The 20,007-nt window shown below is 43.0% G+C and overlaps 2 protein-coding genes across 3 annotated transcripts; both read left to right on the plus strand.

Moving 5' to 3' along the window:
* Window positions 1-4,447: 4,447 nt before the first annotated feature.
* LOC123080517 (uncharacterized) lies at window positions 4,448-5,994 on the plus strand. The gene has a single exon (XM_044503447.1). The coding sequence runs from the start codon at window positions 4,505-4,507 to the stop codon at window positions 5,732-5,734; it is 1,230 nt and encodes a 409-aa protein (XP_044359382.1). The 5' UTR covers window positions 4,448-4,504; the 3' UTR covers window positions 5,735-5,994.
* A 5,333-nt stretch (window positions 5,995-11,327) lies between these two features.
* LOC123080518 (uncharacterized) lies at window positions 11,328-17,077 on the plus strand. Of its 2 annotated transcripts, none has more exons than XM_044503449.1 (3): window positions 11,328-12,672; window positions 13,077-13,193; window positions 14,247-17,077. In XM_044503449.1, exon 1 carries the CDS (start codon window positions 11,412-11,414, stop codon window positions 12,612-12,614), a length of 1,203 nt encoding a protein of 400 aa, XP_044359384.1. In that variant the 5' UTR covers window positions 11,328-11,411; the 3' UTR covers window positions 12,615-12,672; window positions 13,077-13,193; window positions 14,247-17,077. The 2 variants fall into 2 exon arrangements, with proteins under 2 accessions (XP_044359384.1, XP_044359383.1); XM_044503448.1 differs by having other exon boundaries at window positions 11,328-12,590.
* Window positions 17,078-20,007: the final 2,930 nt, after the last annotated feature.

Genomic DNA, 20,007 nt, shown 5'->3' on the forward strand with positions numbered 1-20,007 from the left:
TTCCTACGCCTTCCTCCAGCGACAATCCTCTGTTGTGGCTGTCATCCTTCCCGTTCCCCCCAAGATTCGATCAGCCTCAAATCTCATGTCCCGTCCAGCAGCGATGAGCGTCTTCCTACTCCTTCGACCAAGGTAGCCTCTCCTCCTCCCTCCTCCCCTGCGTCCAAATAGCAACATAGCTTTTTCCATGGTTTGTACAAGGATCTCACGTGAGCAGGGAGATCCCCACTTGGGGGTTTATTGCCCAGCCTTTTCCGTCCACAACAACCAAATGAGCCTTTAATCTCCATTAGAAATTGCCACATATCAAGGCCGCGATTGAATTGAGTATAATTTAATACATGTGTATAATTTTACAAGTGTATCTGTGACGCCCCCGATTTGACCGTACACTAATCATGCACGCAAATGTGTACGATCACGATCAGGGACTCACGGGAAGATATCACAACACAACTCTAAAACATAAATAAGTCATACAAGCATCATAATACAAGCCAGGGGCCTCGAGGGCTCGAATACAAGTGCTCGATCATAGACGAGTCAGCGGAAGCAACAATATCTGAGTACAGACATAAGTTAAACAAGTTTGCCTTAAGAAGGCTAGCACAAAAGTAGCAACGATCGAAAAGGCAAGGCCTCCTGCCTGGGACCTCCTAACTACTCCTCGAAGCCGAACTCCATGTAGAATCATCCTCGAAATCTCTAGCTCCTGGACTCCAGCATCTGGTTGCGACAATCAGGTATAGAAAGGGGAAAAGAGGGAGAAAAGCAACCGTGAGTACTCATCCAAAGTACTCGCAAGCAAGGAGGTACACTACATATGCATGGGTATATGTGTAAAGGGGCATATCAGTGGACTGAACTGCAGAATGCCAGAATAAGAGGGGGATAGCTAATCCTGTCGAAGACTACGCTTCTGGCCATCTCCATCTTGCAGCATGTAGAAGAGAGTAGATTGAAGTCCTCTAGGTAGCATCGCATAACATAATCCTACCCGGCGATCCCCTCCTCGTCGCCCTGTTAGAGAGCGATCACCGGGTTGTATCTGGCACTTGGAAGGGTGTATTTTATTAAGTATCCAGTTCTAGTTGTCATAAGGTCAAGGTACAACTCCGGGTCGTCCTTTTACCGAGGGACACGGCTATTCGAATAGATAAACTTCCCTGCAGGGGTGCACCACATAACCCAACACGCTCGATCCCATTTGGCCGGACACACTTTTCTGGGTCATGCCCGGCCTCGGAAGATCAACACGTCGCAGCCCCACCTAGGCTCAACTGAGAGGTCAACACGCCGGTCTAAATCCTATGCGCGCAGGGGTCTGGGCCCATCGCCCATTGCACACCTGCACGTTGCGAGGGCGGCCGGAAGCAGACCTAGCCTAGTGGCGTTCCAGTCCAATCCGGCGCGCGCCGCTCCGTCGCTGACGTCAAAAAGAGCTTCGGCTGATACCACGACGCCGGGATACCCATAACTACTCCCGCGTAGATGGCTAGTGCGTATAGACCAAATGGCCAGACTCAGATCAAATACCAAGATCTCGTTAAGCGTGTTAAGTAACCGCGAACGTCGACCAGGGCCAGGCCCACCTCTCACCTAGGCGGTCTCAACCTGCCCTGTCGCTCCGCCACAAAGATCCACTTGCGGGTACTCCTACGAGCCGACCCGACTTTATTTACCACATGTGTCATGTATAGAGTATATAAGTATATACCCGTGATCACCGCCCAGGTGATCACGGCCCGATAGTATAGCACAACAGACGGACAAGAATGTAGGGCCACTGATGGAAAACTAGCATCCTATACTAAGCATGTAGGATTGCAGGTAAAGGTAACAACAGTAGTAGCAAGGATAGGCTATGCATCAGGATAGGATATCGGAAAACAGTAACATGCTACACTACTCTAATGCAAGCAGTATAGAGAAGAATAGGCGATATCTGGTGATCAAGGGGGGGCTTGCCTGGTTGCTCTGGCAAGTAGGAGGGGTCATCAACTCCGTAGTCGAACTGGGCAGCAGCAGTGTCGGTCTCGTAGTCTACCGGAGAGAAGAGGGGGGAAGAAACAGTAAATACAAAGCAAACATAAGCATGACGATGCGTGACATGACAATGAGCGGTGCTAGGTGTGTCCTAACGCGGCAGTAGGTGGTACCGGCGAAGGGGGGAACATCCGGGAAAGTATTCCTGATGTTTCGCATTTTCGGACAGATGAAACGGAGGGGGAAAGTTGCGTGTTCGATAGGTTAGGGAGGTGTGGTGGACGAACGGGCTACGTATTCGGATTCGTCTCGTCGTTCTGCGCAACTTTCATGTAGAAAGTATTTTCATCTGAGCTACGGTTTATTTTATATGATTTTCTAAAGTTTTAAATCATTTTAGAATTTATTTAACTTATTTAATTCAACATTATCCAGAACAGTGCCTGCTGATGTCATCATGACGTCAGCAGTCAACAGGGCGTTGACTAGGTCAAACTGACGTGCGGGACCCACCTGTCATTGACTGATTAATTAATTAACTAACAGTTTAATTAGTTTAGTTATTAGATTAGTTTAATTAATCAAAAATTAATTAGGTTAATTAATTCTTTAATTAATTAAATATTTTTAATATATTATTATTATTATTTATATTTATTTATTTATTTAATTCCCTTTTTTCTTTTTTTTAAACGTTCAGGGGGCTGGGACCCTACTGCCAGTGGCCCAGGAGGCCACTGGAACGGGTGCTAGCGGGCGAACCCGACGGGCGCGGGCAAGGTGCTGCCCGCCAGGACGCGGGGTGAGGCCGTGGCCCGGTCATGACCAGCGGCCACAGCCGGGGCTCCGGCGCGGCGGAGGCAGCCCCAGGAGGAGGGCCGCGGCCAAGTGCAGAGGAGGGGGCGCGCTTGCGGGGGAGCAGGGAAGGCGACGGAGCCGAGGGCGCCGGCGACGGGGCGAGCGGCGAGTGATCTGCGCGAAGGCGAGGGATAGCATAGCGGCGGAGGCGGCCACGGTGGGCACGCGCAGGGCGGGGCGTGTGCGAGGCGAGGCCACGGTTCAGCGAGGCGAGAGGGGAGAGGAGGTCGGGCCTCACCGCGCGCGTAGGGAAGTGGCAGTGGGGCGTGACGAGGAGGACGGGGACGTCACGGTGGAGGGGAAGAAGGCCGGCGAGGTGGAGGAAGCAGGCCGGTGATGGAGCTCCGGCGACTGGCGGCGGCGGCGTCGACGTGCAGGAGGTGGCGAGGCGTCGGCGTTAGTAGGCGTCGGGTCGACGAGGGAGGAGCTGCGAGGAGGCCGGGAGGGGCGGCGATTGGCGCGGAAATAGTCCGGCGAGGGGGTCCGAGAGGCGATGGGGTTCGGCGTCGATAGGCGCAGGTGGCGGCGGGACGCGCCGGGCGGCGGCGTCGCGACGTCGGGAGTGAGCGATGTGCGCCTGCGTCGTGGAAGGCGGCGGCGCTAAGGGAGAGCGAGGGGAAGGGAGGTCGGGCGTGGAGGCGCCTGGCGGCGGGGGGAGGCGCCAGGGGCGCGATCCAGATGTGGATCGTGAGGGGGAACGGGGACCGTGGGGAACGAGGTGGGAGTGGGGGTAGCAGTTAGGGTTTGGTCGGGGGAGCCGGGCCATATAGGCCAGGGAGGGGTGCGGGGAGTGGGCCGGCTGGGCCGACTGGCTCCTTCGGCCAACTGGGCCAAGGCCCAGTCAGAGGGGGGCTTCTTTTATTTCTTTAGCTTTGTTTTCTGTTTTCTTTTCTTTATATATTTTCTTTTCTATTTTATTCTTTTAATTACTGTTTTATAAAATATAAATACAACTCCTAAATTAATATTATAATTTATTCTACTGCCCCAAAAAGTTTGACACTTAATTAAAATAGTTTGCATTATTATTATTTTTAAAAGACATTTAATTAATTGTCATAGCTGTTGTTTTAATTACTTTAGAGCCTTTAAACATTTTATTAAAGTGTGGTTTCTCCACAATAATTACCTATGCATTATTTGACAACACCCCAACGGTTTAGTTTCAATATTTGAAAATCTTTACCGTTTGATTTTATTAAGTTTGAATTTCAAATCGATTTTGAACTAACACGAGATTAACAACAATAATCGTGGTGACGTGACATCATTAACGTGAGATTAATGTAGCCTAATTATCCGGGCGTCACAGTATCTTACCGGATTAGACTGATTTCCGGCCGGAAACAATAAGACGTCTAGGGGCGTGTATCCTTTACCTGTATCTAAAGGAAACACGATAATCCAAGCGCGACCTAAATTGCGTAGAAACCGTAAAATGGGATTTGTTGCTGTAGCATTACTTGGAGGAAATCGCTTGAGGCCTTGGTTTTGTTTCACTCTTTTTTTTAATCAAATAAAATATGATTTGGCAGTTCTCGTGTTAACATTAAAAAAAAAAGTTTTGACTAGTGTTATTTTGCTCCCCCGTAGTATTCTGCTCGCTCCCACCGACACCCCCTCCCCCAGAAAAATTCCCCAAATTTGGCCGGCCAAAATCATGGACGGAGATCGACGGACGCCGGCGGCCGCGGCCGCCGCCGCATCGGCGGCATCGGTCCTTGACGACGACAACCTCCTCCGCGAGATCCTCCTCTGCGTCGCCTTCCCCACCTGCCTCGTCAACGCCGCTCTCGTCTGCAAGCGGTGGCTCCTCCACGCCTCCAGCCCGGCCTTCCTCCGCCGCTTCCGCGAGTGCAACCCGCCCCGCCTCCTCGGCGCCTGCGTCGGCTACCCCGGCAGGTATCGCTTCGTGCCTCTCCCGCGGCAGCCCCCGGAGCTCGCCGCCCCCATACGCCGCGCGACCTCCTGCTGCGACGCCGCCTTCGCCCGCAGATGCCCGCGAATCAAGCACTGCCGGAGCGGCCGCCTCATCATCGAGGTCTTCCGCGACGGCAGCTTCAATCACCCCCTTGTGGTGCCGGTTCTCGCCGGGGAGTCTTCAACCGTCCTCCCACCAACCCTGCTGTCCCACGCCCACCGTAACTACTGGGAGAGGCGCACTCAATTCACTGAGATGTTCCTACCCGAGGATGGGGGCCGCGACGGCATATCGTTGGTGAATCTGTGGAAGGACCGGCAAAAAGTGTATGCGGAGGTGTGCATCCTCAGATCTGGCCGATGGTGCGTCCCTGACATGGAATCAGAGATAGAGCCCCCAGATGGCACAGTCTTCCTTGAAATGCTACCACCCGTCCATGGCAAAGTCTTCATGGTGACCAACTCTGGGCACACCGTGGGTCTAGATTTGGCCGCGGGGAGCCTTTTCACCCTAGAGCTACCAGTTGGAGTGCGGAGCAACTATATGCTCTCATGTGCAGAGGATTCAGGGATCTATCTTGTCAGCGCAGACGGGTTTCAGCTCAGTGTGTGGCTCCATCGGATGTCGGGCGATGACAATGATGCAGGCTGGCTGCTGCTGGACACATTTTGTGTCCGTGAGGGTCAGGCATGCACGCCCCGTGCAGAGGACAGTTGGGTTCCTCCTCGCAATGTTTGTCTTGATGTTGTTGCGGTCGGGGACAATGCCGACTTTGTGTTCTTGGATCATCCAGCAAGTGGCACTCTCTTTTATGTTCATCTGAGGAGCAGGGTGGTTGAGAAGGTCTATCAGAGGGGGGCAGATGAATGTGGGTATAAACGTGCGGCTGCTGGCCATGTGCGTGTCTCTCCTGTTATGATGATCTGGCCACCTATCTTCCCAGCGCGGAACGTGAGACGTGAAGAATGATCCCCCTGTGTTTGATCGTTGTACTATCTAAACTGAGTATGAGGTCTGTAATAGAGAGGTATGTACTTTGAGTTATTTCTCTTCCTAGATCAGCAGATATTGCAGTCATGTAAGTTGGGTCTTACGAACCTATGTTCATTTCAGTAAAAAAAACTGAAGTTCTCAGAGGTATATTGCAATATATTTAGTAAGACTGCACTGATCTTCTAAGCTGACAGTAGTTTGTATAAGATATTCCATATATGAGGACTTTCTGGTAATGATCGGTTGCGTAGAAGAACTTTAAATGGTGGCCAAATAAAAATGACAAGCAGCAACTGGAAGACAAATAACTGAAAATACAGCTCTTGTCAAGGAAGTTTCTTTTGTGTTCTCGGCAAGGTGGCTTAGACGGTAAGACAAGGTATGAATGTGCTGTGATGTCCATTTTTATTCACATTAAAACTGACTTCTGTTTTCCATTTTCTATGTCCACAAAGCTATAATCCACCAATCATCACTAGTTCACTACTATGATAGATGCCATTGAATGAAGTTTTATCCCAATGTCATGCTGGTAAAAATGTGGCGTGTGATGTCGACAAACTCCACAACAATGGTATTCCTCGTTACACGCACAAATGGCAAAAACAGTAAATTAGAGTGCATCCAATCCTAGCTTGTCAGGAACCTGATGAATCATCAACTGAAGCATTGATTTGATTAATACCACCATCCATTTTTCTACGTATGGTACTAATAACTAAAGTTCAGCCTATCTGGAATCCTGATTCTTCATTTTTACTCATTCGAGGCATCATTACAAGAGATATCAAAGATTAGCCAGGGTCCTGACCATAGCTAACTGTATGATTTTGCCCCCTCCCAAAAGCAAAGATTACAGGAGGTGCTCGAATTCATTAGATGGAGTTTTATCCCAAATTCGCAATGGTATCCAGAAAAGGAAAATGTGATGCATGATGTCCACAACTCCACACAATTGGTATTCCTTCTCACGTACAAATGGCAAAAAACAAGGAATTAGAGTGTATCTAAACCTACCTTATCTGGAATCTGATGAATCATCAGCTGAAGCATTGATTCAGTTGATACCACAAAAGTTCAGCCTATCTCGAATCTTTATTCTTCACACCATTTTTCTATATAAGATACTAACAACAAAAGTTCAGCCTGTCTCGAATCTTGATTCTTCTTCTTCTTTACTTATTCGAGACAATATTAAAAAAAAATTCAAAGATCAGCCACTACCCTGGCCATAGCTAACTGTATGATTTTGGCCCCTCCCAAAAGGTGGTAGCTAGAACTAAGTTTTGTTGCCATGTCTCCTTTGGTACAATGGCAAAATCACCATAGGAACAGTGCCATTTATATAATGAAACTCCATTAAAGAAAAAGGTACATGCTGAACTCAAGATTTTCTCGTTTGGTCTTTACAATCTTCAGTGGTTGGCTGGTTGCTTAATTAAAATCTGGTCTAGAAAGGATAAAAGAACAGTCAAACAGTTCTGGCCGCCTGTATTCCAGGCACGGAATGTAGGGCATGATCAAGAGGAATGATCCCTTCTGTGTTTGATCTTTGTAATATTACTAGTAAGATGCCCGTGCGTTGCACGGAGCACCAAAATGCATTGATCCATGAATAGTTTCATGTTGGGGCCACTCATGTGTAACAAATATTGATAGGCTTCTATTATTCATTCTGCTTACAAGTACCCTTGTGAATAGTAAATGCAGACAAATAGCAAAAAAAAAACTACCTTTTGCAAACAAACATGTTTGAGTGTTCAACCTGCATGCAAAACTTCATGAAAAGATAACACTCGTGGTGCTTTGAAAAGAAAATGCACAAAAAGTTTTTAAAAAAGCTTTCAGTATCAATTTTGTTTATTTTCTACTACCTCGATGAGTAATTTGGAACGGAGGGAGTAGAACACAGTGACGAGCCCTACCCCAACGGCGTTTTCTGCTGACCTTTTCTTGCCTCCCCTGCAGGTGGTGGTGTCCCATCCCACTAATCATAGATACATGCTCTGAGAGGCTACTATGTGAATTAGTACAGATTATTGTTTTAGAAACAGATGGTTAATATGCATCCAAAATTCTAAATACAGATGAGATTCTCTGCCAGCAGCACAATAGACACACAGTCCCTGAAATTCCTGTTTACTGAACCCATTCCTCTATTCCGAAAGGCTCCAAAAATAGTTCCTCAATAGATTACAAATACAACATTACAATGGCATGCGTGCATTTACACTTTTGCACAAGAATGTAATTAAAATAGATTAATCTATAGGATGTAATATAGAAGAATCTGGGCATAAAAACATTAAATAGATGGAGAGCACGTGTTGAAATCATGAGAAAGCAACCATGCACTGGTTATCCTTCTTAGACCACATATCAGATGGATATTATAATGTTGCACCCATTTCTACATGTCATTCTCAATTAGAACTTCTAGAGAGAAATCTTCTGCAAGTGGATGCTATAGAGACAATTTTGCCGCATGCCCTCCTTGCTCTATTGTCCTCACAACACTGTACAAAGATATTTTTTTCTAAAGAGAGATTATCTCAGTTTGCATTCAATCGAGTGACAACAGACGGCTACATACTTGAGTTGCAGTTTTCATGTATCCGTACAGTTTGTATCATGTATCCAGTGACAACTTCCAACTGGAAATGCACACTAAAATTGAATTGTACAGCTAATGGGCTTATTCTCTGCACACATCACATTTTCATGTATCCGTGCAAATTTAGACTCAAGTTGTAGCCTGAAAAAATAATCTTTGCTGGGATCTAGGCAGCTCCTGACCATTCACAAGGCGGAAGATTGAAACTACTTCTCCATATATATTTACAAAATGGCATGGCGTATATTATCTCTGCTAATGTCGATGTCAAGATCAAGGTCTGTGTTAGCAATAAAGATCCTTGAGATAAGGTCACGTCACTCTAGAGATATGTGAACATAGTCCGGAATCGAGTACTGAACACCCATTATTTTTCAGCAATTTGAGCTCAATACATACTTAGTTGTTTGGCTAGAACTACACCTTATGGAATTACTAAGCTGAACAACCGACAACATACCTGAATTGTCATTTGAAGTTCTTGGGATCTTCTGGATCCTCGAAAGGGTAGGCACCAACCAACATCACCGAAAGGGTTACCACACATCCACACATTGGGTATGCCCATTCAAAAAAAAATTATTAGTGCTCGAGCAGAAAACATAAGAGTATTGAAATGGTTACTCCTCATGATCATGCATCACTTATGGCAACGAATGTGGATGGAAGATTCAGAATGCAAGTAAAGCGTCTATGGCCGAGCAAAATGAATTAAGTTAGGAGTAGTAACCTCCATAGTCAACCCTGCAGCGGTAACTGCAACGCAACACCTTGCCGATTCCTACATTCCTTGCGATCGCCCATCTTTGTGTCACGATCATGCACCTCGCCCTTCTTGTCGCCACCTCATAATTTAGAATTAGTTGAACCCTACAATGCAAATTTCTTTGAGAAAATTCAGAAGTACAATTGCCCTACACACATCAAAATTGATGGGACGCTCTTATGCAGTAGTTTGCAATTACCATCAGACACATCAAGCTGCTCAAAGGTTACCATTAATCCTAACCAAAATTCTAACTTTGCATAAGTAAACCACCCAGCACAATTTTGCTAGACAAATAATTTCCACTACTCTTTAAAAGGTGGCAAGCTCCATCTGGTCAGTTCGAAATCATACAGGGAACTAAGTACTTGGTCGGTTTCTTTGTGACATGAAACATCAAGCCTCCTGACCATCACAGCATGCCCATGCAAGGAAGGAATAATTTATAGTTTTACTTCATAGCCAGAATGCACAATTTTTATGCACATGTAAATGTTTGAAGTATGAAGCAACCTTAATATGCATTGACAACCACATTGCAAAGATAATACTTTCTCGCAATTAAACTATCCTGCAAACCAGCCACTAAATCACCTCAGTATGAACACAAAAATGACCAAACAACATACTTATCAAGTGAAAGCAATGAACGACTCACGTTCAGGGCTGTAACATTTTCCAATATCGGTGAACTTTTCTAAAATTCAATGAACTTTTTTCAAATTGGATGAACTTTTTTTGAATTCGATGAAAGGTTTTCAATTTCGATGAACTTCCCAAAATTGATGAACTTTTTTTCTAGAACATGTGAACACTTTTGAATCCATGTTTTGATTTTTCATCATCCAAATTTGTTACCTACGTTTATTCTTTACTTCGGAAAATAAAGTGTTCACTAGTTAGAATCAATCAATCCAATAGCTGACACTAGTTAGCAAAAGAGTTCTCAAAAAAAAAAACAGCGAACGAACCAGTTTCTCGCTAAGGAGTCACGCACATGGCGTCCTAAAGAAAGGCCTAGAACGAACCAGCTTCAGACGCGCGAATGAAAACAGCGAATGAACCAGCGGTGATGGGCCAAATGAAATCAGGCCACAGAAGATCGCTGTAGGCGCCACGTCTCGCAACGGGCGCATACAGCGCTCAATAGGAGCTCCCATTTAAAGGACCGACGCTTTCGTTAGCCAGGGGTACCCCTAGCACGAACCCAACAGCCCGATGGCACGACCAGGCCTATTAATGGGCCTCCCCACTACCCCACGTCAGTTTAGTGGCATAAAGAAAAAAAAGACATAATAAGCCCAATTTTCTGCTCACTACCATCAAGTCTTGAAGCTGGACTGAACCAGATTATGAATATCATAAAATATTTTTTCATAATATGTATAATAAAATTGTCATCAAGTTAAAAAAATGGATCCATACTAGTTATGAAAACTTAAAAATGCCAGAATTTAAGAAAACATAGAAGAAACCCTGGCCAAAAAAAGTTTCAACATAAGGATACCCATGTTTATATAAACAAATTTGCCATGGTCCAAAGCAATTAGTTTGCCATGGTTTAAATTCATAAAGTTTGCCATGTTCCAAACAATATAAAATTTGCCATGATTTGAAGTAGGGATTTGCCATGATCCAAATAATGAATTTTCCCATGGTTTGATTTTTTATTTATTTTTGCATTCGATAAAAAGTCAATTTGCCATGTTGAAAAATAAAAAAATTCCATGATCTGAGGTATGAATTTTCCATTGTCCAAAAAAATTGTTATTGGTTAAAGCGATGGTCTAACCTACATCTTTTCCATAGGCAAAACAATAATTTTTCCATGAACAAAACCATTTGGGAACCTACGGGAGTCACTGGTGCTACCGCCGCATGACCTCGATGTGTCTGGGGGGTGTCGCTGTGAGTTGGTGGGTGGGGACGAGAAGAAGATAAGGTGAGGGGAATAAGCGAGTGGGCGACTGAGCGAGGGGAAGATGTGAAGGATTCTAAAATGTCACCGACAACAAGGCATAAAAATTTGCTCCGTGGTTCGTATTAATAATTCAACGATAGGAAGCACGTTCGTGATGAGATTCTAAAATTTTGATGTCAGATTTTAATGGATTCCATGATTTTAACAAGTTTAAAACATAATAATTTTGTGTAGTATAGCCTAGAAGAAAAAGGAAGGAAACGATCGATTCAGCTGGCCTATCGATTCTGCTCCTCTCCCACCGAAACCCTCCCCTCCGGAAAATCCCCAAAACTTTGGTTTGCCAAAAATCATGGACGGAGATCGACGGACGCCGGCGGCCGCGGCCGCATCGGCGGCATCGGTGCTTGACGACGACGAACTCCTCCGCGAGATCCTCCTCCGCCTCGGCTTCCCCACCTGCCTCGTCCGCGCCGCCCTCGTCTCCAAGCGGTGGCTCCACCACGCCTCCGACCCGGCCTTCCTCCGCCGCTTCCGCGACCGCAACCCGCCCCGCCTCCTCGGCTTCTGCCTCTGCTTCTCCGGCCGGTACCGGTTCGTGCCGTTCCCGCAGCCCCCGGAGCTCGCCGCTCCCATTCGCCGGGCGACCTCCTCCTGCACCGCCGCCTTCGCCCGCAGAATCCTGCCAATCAAGCACTGCCGGAACGGCCGCCTCATAATAGAGTTCTTCAACGACGGCAGATTCGATTACTCCCTGGCTCCGCTGCTCGCCGGGGAGCCCGTAGCCGTCCTCCCGACGACCCCGCTACCCCACCTTGACTGGGACACCACTCAAGGTAGATTGGTTCAGATGTTCCTGCCCGAGGATGGGGGTCGCAACGGCATCACCTTGCTGTATCTCTGGGCGGTCCGGCGAAAAGTGTACGCCGAGGTGTACGTCCTGGGATCCGGCGGATGGGGCGTCCCTGCCACCGCGACAGAGATAGAGCTCTCGTTTGACGCACACTTCCTTCAAATTCTACCACCCATCCATGGCAAGGTCTTCGTGATGACCGACTCTCGGTACGCCCTGGGTCTAGATTTGGCAGCAGCGAGCTTCTTCACCCTTGAGCTCCCAGTTGGAGTGCGCCACAATTACAAGCTCTCCTGTGCGGAGGATTCCAGGCTCTATCTTGTCAGTGCAGACGGGTTTCAGCTCAGTGTGTGGCTCCATCTGATGTCGGGCGACGGCAATGGTGCTGGCTGGCTGCTGGTTGACACATTTTGTGTCCGTGAGGCTGAGGCATGCGCACGTCTTGTAAGGGACCGTTGGATCCCTCCCAGTAATTATCTTGATGTTGCTGCGGTCGGGGACAATGCCGACTTTGTGTTCTTGGATCATACAGCAAGTGGCACTCTCTTTTATGTTCATCTGAGGAGCAGGGTAGTTGAGAAAGTCCATCAGAGGGTGCCAGAAAAATGCTATGTACCTCCCCAAATAGCTCTCTCTCCCATTGTGATGATCTGGCCGCCTGTTTTCCCTGCACGAGAGGTAGGACATGATCAAGAGGAATGACCCCCCTGTGTTTGATCTTTGTAATATCTTCACCGGGTATGACTTCTGTAATAGAGAGGTATGTTTCTGACTGTGCTAATGGAAATTGATGAAAAATCAAAATTATGCGGATGGGCTTGGTTGCATCTCGTCTGACTAATGTAATGTATGCTATTTCACCGTGCTGTTCCTCTCCTTAGTTTGAAATGTGTTTGCAATGTGTTGAAACAATGTGTGCAAGTCTATCTGCTATTACTGCATTGACGATTGTCTATCGGCACAGAGCCAAATATTTGATTATCTCATGTAGTACATAGATGATTGATTTCCAGTAATATTTTCATTCACCTCTGAATGTTATTAGTTTGTTACTTATGTACTGACATTATTGTCCTGTTTTATGTTGTCCACATGAAGGTTGTTCTTCTCATTCAACAGATCTGCAGCTATCAGTAATATAATGAGTTGTTGTTTTGTTTCCAGGCATGGTTCTTCCATCCCACCCTTATCTTCTCAAGGAAACACACATCCATATTCCTCATATGGTGGTGGATACCAGAGTGGTAGTACAACAAAGAAGATTGATATCCCAAATGGAAGGTATGCCACTTGGGAGTTTACTTGTTTGGTTTTTGCATTCTTGCAGTGTTGTTAAAATTATGTGGGTTTAATTATCAATTTTTTTATGTTACTGTATTTTTTGTCTCGTCGGATTTGTATTTCTCTACTTGACCTTCCTTTTCCATTGTTTGCTTGTGAAACTCTTCTCTTTAGTTATGACATACCCTATATTCTTGTCAAAATGTACATGTCCAAAACGTTATCTCAACGAGTTGTCTTGTAAACAAGGTGGTCATGGAGCAGCATCAGTATGGCTTTGACATGATTGTATACTTTATACAATTGTGTGCTTGCTTCTGAGATGTTCAGAGACGCACAACAAATCTGAAATTATATTTGTAATTTGCGCAGTCTCTTTGTTATTAGCTGCTATGCTCTGTGTAGTCTCTCTAATGAAGATACTAGAAATCTTTAAACAATCATAGTTAAATATTGGCAAATCCATACTTCCATTAGGAGGTTTATATACCCTATACGTCTTCACCACATGTCATACCGGTGCTTGTGGTGTTATCCATATATCGCAGGCTATACTGTCTATTGATCATTATCTTGACATAAGGCCAAATTAGTGTCAGTAACTAGTTCTGAGGGCTGCACACATCAATCCCAGAGGCAGATTTGTTACTACCTAATGTTAATATACTTGATGCTGATGGATGAAAGATAAAATTATGAACTGCTCCATCTGTTTTGGTATAAAAGTCTCATGTGTACCATTGTAGTATACCATTAAAATATAATACATACATCAAGGAACATGCCTGGTCTTATATCGAAACAGAAGGAACTGGTTTGTATTTGGATTATATGATTGGATTTCATGTACCTGGTCTTGTCCTGTCAAATTTTCCTTTGCTATTTCTATACATCTTTGGCCCACAATACCATTTCTCTTTTTCTAAAATTCAGGGTACTTCCAGAATTCATCTAAAGTTTCCTCTTTCCAATGATATTACATTTGTAAATTTTGGAGCCCTTTGCACATATTGTTTATTGATTGTGTGTTAATTTTATTTTTCCAACGAATAGAAATCATTATCTTTCGAAAGATTCAAGGACGTTCGAGGAGTGACCAGTACCATTGAAGACTTTGCTGAGCGAGGCAAGCAACCTACTTTGATCATGTTGAACCCATATTTGCATTACACTTAGAATTATTTTTCATGCATAAAGTATTGTTTACTAGTATTGCTATTAAGTAAATTAGCTAGGGTTTAGCTATGCCCTATGTGCTTGATATTGACACCCCTTTGACATTCTTATGCCAAGTAAATTAGCTAGGGTTTAGCTATGCTCTATTTGCTTGATATCGACACCCTCCTTTGATAATACCCCTCCTTCCTAACCATGTAGTGGTCACAGATAAATGTGGGTCATATGTGCAAGTTTAATAGTAATGCTTAGCCATGCTAGTCGCATAAATCATAGGACATGCGAAGAATCTTTGTTACTCATAAATGTTCTACACAAACCTAAGGGTGTCACTAATGCCCATGGTATGGTCTGAAAATAAGGTTATATAAAATGGAGATGAAGTGGAGATTTAGTTAGGTGATTGTGACTTTGACAAGATAGTGAAAGATGTTCGGTGGATTATAAAGATTTATGTATAGTAAATGAGCATGGTGATTATTGTATTGGCGGATAAATGGATCTTCAATAAACTTGAAGCAATTTGGATTTAGTTAGGCGATTATGATCTTGAACCAAATTTCATGGTGGATGATAAGCTTTTGATGCATTTATTTAGTTCATTGTGATCTTGAGGAGATAGTCAAAGATGTTTGGTGCATTAATTAATCTTGGACAATTTGGATTTAGTTAGGTGATTGTGATATTGAACCGTATTTCATGATGAATTATGAGATTTTAGGTGGATTTAGTTACGTGATTTAATCTTGAGAAGATAGTCTAAATGTTCGGTTGATTATGAGATTTTAGGTATGGTAGATGAGCATGGTGATTCTTATACTAGTGGATAAATAGATCTTTAATTTTGTTTGGATCATTTAGGATTTAGTTAGGTGATTTAGATCTTAAACCAAATTTCACGGTGGATTATGAGGTTTTGGTTGGATTTAGTTAGGTGATTGTGATCTTGACGAGCTAGTAAAAGATGTTTGGTGGATTATGTGAATTTAGGTCTAGTAGGTGAGCATGGTGGTTATTATATCGGTGAATAAGTAAATTTTTAACAAACTTAAGAAAATTTGAATTTAGTTAGGTGATTTTGATCTTGAACTAAATTTCATGGTGAATTACAATATTTTAGATGGATTTAATCAGTTGATTGTGATCCGGAGGAGATACTCAAAGATGTTCGATGGATTAATTATCCTTCAATAATTTGAATTTCGTTAGCTATTGTGATATTGAACTGAATTTCATGATGATTTATGTGATTTTAGATGGATTTAATTATGTTATTATGATATTGAGAAGATGTCAAAGATGTTTGGTGGATTTTAAGATTTTAGGTCTAGTATGTGAGCATGGGACTATTATATTGGTGAATAAACATACCTCTAATTTAGTTTGAAACAATTTGAATTTAGTTAGATGATTGCGATCTTTTAACCAAATTCATGGCGGATTTTGATGTTTGGGTTGGATTTAGTTAGGTGATTGTGATCTTGACGAGATAGTCAAAGATGCTCGATGGATTATGTCAGAATTTATGTCTAGTGAGCACGGTGGTTATTATATTGGTGGATAAATGGATTTTTAGTAAACTTGTAGTAATTTGGATTTAGTTAGGCGATTGTGATCTTGAACCAAATTTCATGGTGAATTATGAGATTTTAAATGAATTTAATTAGTTGATTGAGATCTTGAGGAGATAGTCCAAGATGTTCGGTGGATTAATTAATATTTTTTGAACACAGTACAAGCGCAAGTGCTATATAAACGTGCATACACTTACCTCTATGAACGCACACACGCACACCCTATCCCTATGAGCACCTCCGAGAGACTAAGCCGGCATATCATCTTGAGATTTTATGAAGTCATCGTAGGCGTCTCGTAGTCGACAGGAACAATTTGTATTTAGTTTGATGATTTATTTGATTTTAGGTGGATTTAGATAGGTGATTGAGTCTTGAGAAGATAGTCAAAATGTTCGGTGGATTATGAGATTTTAGGTATGGTAAATGAGCAAGGTGATTATTATATTAGTAGATAAACAAGTATTTAATTTAGTTTGGATCAATTTGGATTTAGGTAGGGGATTGTGATCTTTTAACCTAATTTTACAATGGATTACGAGATTTTGGTTGGATTTAGTTAGGTGCTTGTGATCTTGACAAGGTAGTTAAAGATGTTCGATAGATTAATATGTCTAGTAAGCGAGCATGGTGGATATTACATTTGTGCATAAATGGATCTTTAATAAGCCTTAAGATATTTGAATTTAGTTAGGCGATTGTGATCTTGAACCAAATTTCATGATGGATTATGAGATTTTAGCTGGATTTGATTAGTTGATTGCGATTTTGAGGAGATAGTAAAAGATGTTCGATGGATTAATTAATCTTGAACAATTTGAATTTAGTTAGGTGATTGTAGGGATGGCACCCGCCGGGTTTGGGTACGGGTGGAGTTACCCCATACCCTTACCCATCCTCTTTGAGCTTACCCATCACCCGTACCCATACCCGCCAACGGGTATAATTTTTTCCCATACCCATCACCCTGCAGGGTAAATGGGTACCCACGGGTAAAAATACCCACGTGTGCACATATGAACTTGTGCAAGAAATAAGCATAAACGACAACATATCAACATAATTTATAGACATCAGCGCATCGTAACAACATCGCATACTTATAAACAACAACACATCATAAACGACATCACATTCTTATAAAAAACAGCACTTACTCGTAACAGCAACATATCATAAACAAAAATACATTCCCGTAAAGAACATCACTTATTCATAGGCAGCAACACATAGTCATTTATTTTAAGTTCACAAAATCACGACAAAGTATGCAGGTAATTTGACCGTACATAAGGCCACAAAATGAGCATCCCAATAAAGTTTCGACATTGTAACTAGTTCAATTAAAATAAACTCAACCAATCCGACAGTAGCATAACGAAGACCTTGGCGCAATAAGTCTTCAATCTTGAGCATAACTCGCGGAGTCCATGCTCTCTACATCTCAAAGGGCCAAGTCCTGGTTGGAAACATGAATATAGTCATTTTTTAGAATTTTTCTTGTAGCATATGCACTCAAATACTCAATTGGCAAAGGAAATGTGTTGGTGAATACTAACCTGCATCCCCTCTTGAATGTCTTGAAGGCAAGTCCAAAAGCTAGCATCTCCTTTATGAACATCTAGAACAACAATTTGTAGAGATGATGAAACAATGATTAGCAATAGTTAAATAACGAGTAAGTTTGAAACAAATTACATTATTTGCTCACCTTTGCATTTGTTTCTAAGCCAATTTTGGGAGCACATCAAGACTTCCACCATATTAGGAGTTAGGCGGCTCCTATGCTCACTAAGTATTCTGCCACTTGTGCTAAATGCCGACTCTGAAGCAACTGTTGTCACGGGAATGGCAAATATATCTCTGGCAACCTTCCTTAATGTTGGATATCTTGTTCCAGCTACTTTCCACCAATCCAACACACTAAATACTTCTGTGTATGGCACTAGGCCATCTGTCAAGTACATATCTATTTCACCTTGTAACCGAGCTGCTGCAGGACTTTGCTTGGCAACAATGTCATTGAAAATATTCATGATGGCTGGAGCTTTCATTGAAGAAATCAATTCTTCACATGGTTTATATTCATCTACTTCCACTTCATACTCCTCTATCAGTGAATGTAGTCTAGCTACTAATGCATCAACCAACTCCACACACTCATAAGAAGATGGCTCAATGCCATGAAGCATCGCAAAGCAAGCAGTCAACATATGCCTCTTGTACCGAGGATCAAGAAGTGTAGCCATCCCCATTAGATCTTGAATGTCCGTCCAATACTTATCAAATTTAGTAGTCATTTCCTCAGAGAGTTTTTTGATAATTGGGTTGCTAGAAGTGGCCCACTGTCTCATTTTCATTTTAATCTCACAGATTCTAGGGAAGTAAACATTAGCAGTCACATAATTAGTTCCGGAGAACAACTTTGTTATCTCATAGAATAAGCCAAGTCTCTCCACCATCTCTGCAGCAAACTCCCATTCTTTATCACTAGGTAAATGCTCATATTGTTTGTCAACTTGTTTTGCACGTTCAAAAACAACTCTGTATGGTAAAGCTACTTCTAGCATCATGAAAGTGGAGTTCCACCTAGTTTTGCAATCAAGAATCAACTTTCTTGTTATTTTAATTTTTTAAACTTAGCCATCTCCTCAAACTTCTCTATCCTTTTTCCTGTTGCTGTCCAATATGCCACACTTTCCCTAATGTTTTCTATAGCTGACTTCATAACATCCAATCCATCCTTAACTATAAGATTTAAGATGTGTGCACTACAACGCATATGCAGCAGAGTACCTTCCAAAGGGAGCTTCTCCTTCCCTATCTTCCCCACAATCATCTCAATTGCCTTGTCATTGGTGGTGCAGTTATCCACAGTCACTGTCATCAGTTTTTCATCAATATTCCATTGAAGCAGGGAATCATAGAGCACCTCACATATCACTTCAGCTGTATGAGGAGCTGGAACATATACAAACCTGCAGTATTCAGCAACATATAGTCATAAACACAGCAATAATAAAAACAACACTATAAGCAGCAGCACTTCATAGAAAGCAACACATACTAAACAGCAGCACTTCTTAATCAGCAACACATCATAAACAGCAGCACATCATAAACAACAATATATGATCAGCAACACATACTATACAGCAGCACATAGTAGTACCTCATGATAACATTCCGAAGCTTCCAAGATTCATCAATGAAATGAGCTGTAATAGCCATATATCCCTTCTTTTGGTGGTCCGCAGTCCACATATCTGTAGTGATAGCAACCCTAGATTGGTTCATAGTCATGTAATCAATTGCCTTCTTTCTTTCTTGGTTATAATCTTCCTCAATATCTTGCCTAAAAGACAAAAGAAGAGGATACCATATGTTACCTCTTCATTGCATAGAACAAGATAAACAGAAATAAATCAAATAAACCCATGGCAAAGTATACCTAATAGTATTTCTTGTATGTAGCTTGAATAGTGGCTGAAGTGCATGAACAAACTTCCTAAAACCAGCATGGTCCACTATAGACAGTGGATACTCATGCAACACCAACATGTTACCAAGCTCTCTTCTAGCAACCTCTTGATCAAACGTATAGCTCTCCAAAAAAACGTTACCGTCCTCCTTAGCATTCATCCTCAATGATGGCTGACTCAATGTTTTGCCTCCCTTCATCTTCAACATCTTGAGAGTACAAATCTTTAGATGAGAAGCAAGATGCTTTGTGCCTGCTCTAGGTCCTGAAGCAAGTTCCTTGTGACAATAGTTACACTTTGCTTTCCATTGTCCATTGATCCTCATCTTCTTCATTTCCAACCAAACTTTAGAAGTTAGCTTCCGTTTGCCTGCTTCATTGACCTCTTCCACCTCCTCCTCCTGTCCATCTTCATCATCTGAAAGAATGACATGATCTGCATCTTCATCCATTGGGGCAGATGCATCACAAGGAGCATCTACTTGGCTGGTTGAACTTGTACCACTGCAAAAGGAGCATAAATGAAAAAATACATCAAATTCTTGTAGTCTTCTTAATAAAATACTTGATTCTATATGTGAAC

Source organism: Triticum aestivum, chromosome 3D, assembly GCF_018294505.1.
Source record: "Triticum aestivum cultivar Chinese Spring chromosome 3D, IWGSC CS RefSeq v2.1, whole genome shotgun sequence".
Lineage (NCBI taxonomy): Eukaryota > Viridiplantae > Streptophyta > Magnoliopsida > Poales > Poaceae > Triticum > Triticum aestivum.

Coding starts and splice junctions, on each gene's coding strand:
- LOC123080518 (XM_044503448.1), top strand. CDS start 11,412: ATGGACGGAGATCGACGGACGCCGGCGGCCGCGGCCGCATCGGCGGCA. Junction 12,591..13,076: donor CTGTTTTCCCTGCACGAGAG/GTAGGACATGAT, acceptor TTTTGTTTCCAG/GCATGGTTCTTCCATCCCAC.
- LOC123080517 (XM_044503447.1), top strand. CDS start 4,505: ATGGACGGAGATCGACGGACGCCGGCGGCCGCGGCCGCCGCCGCATCG.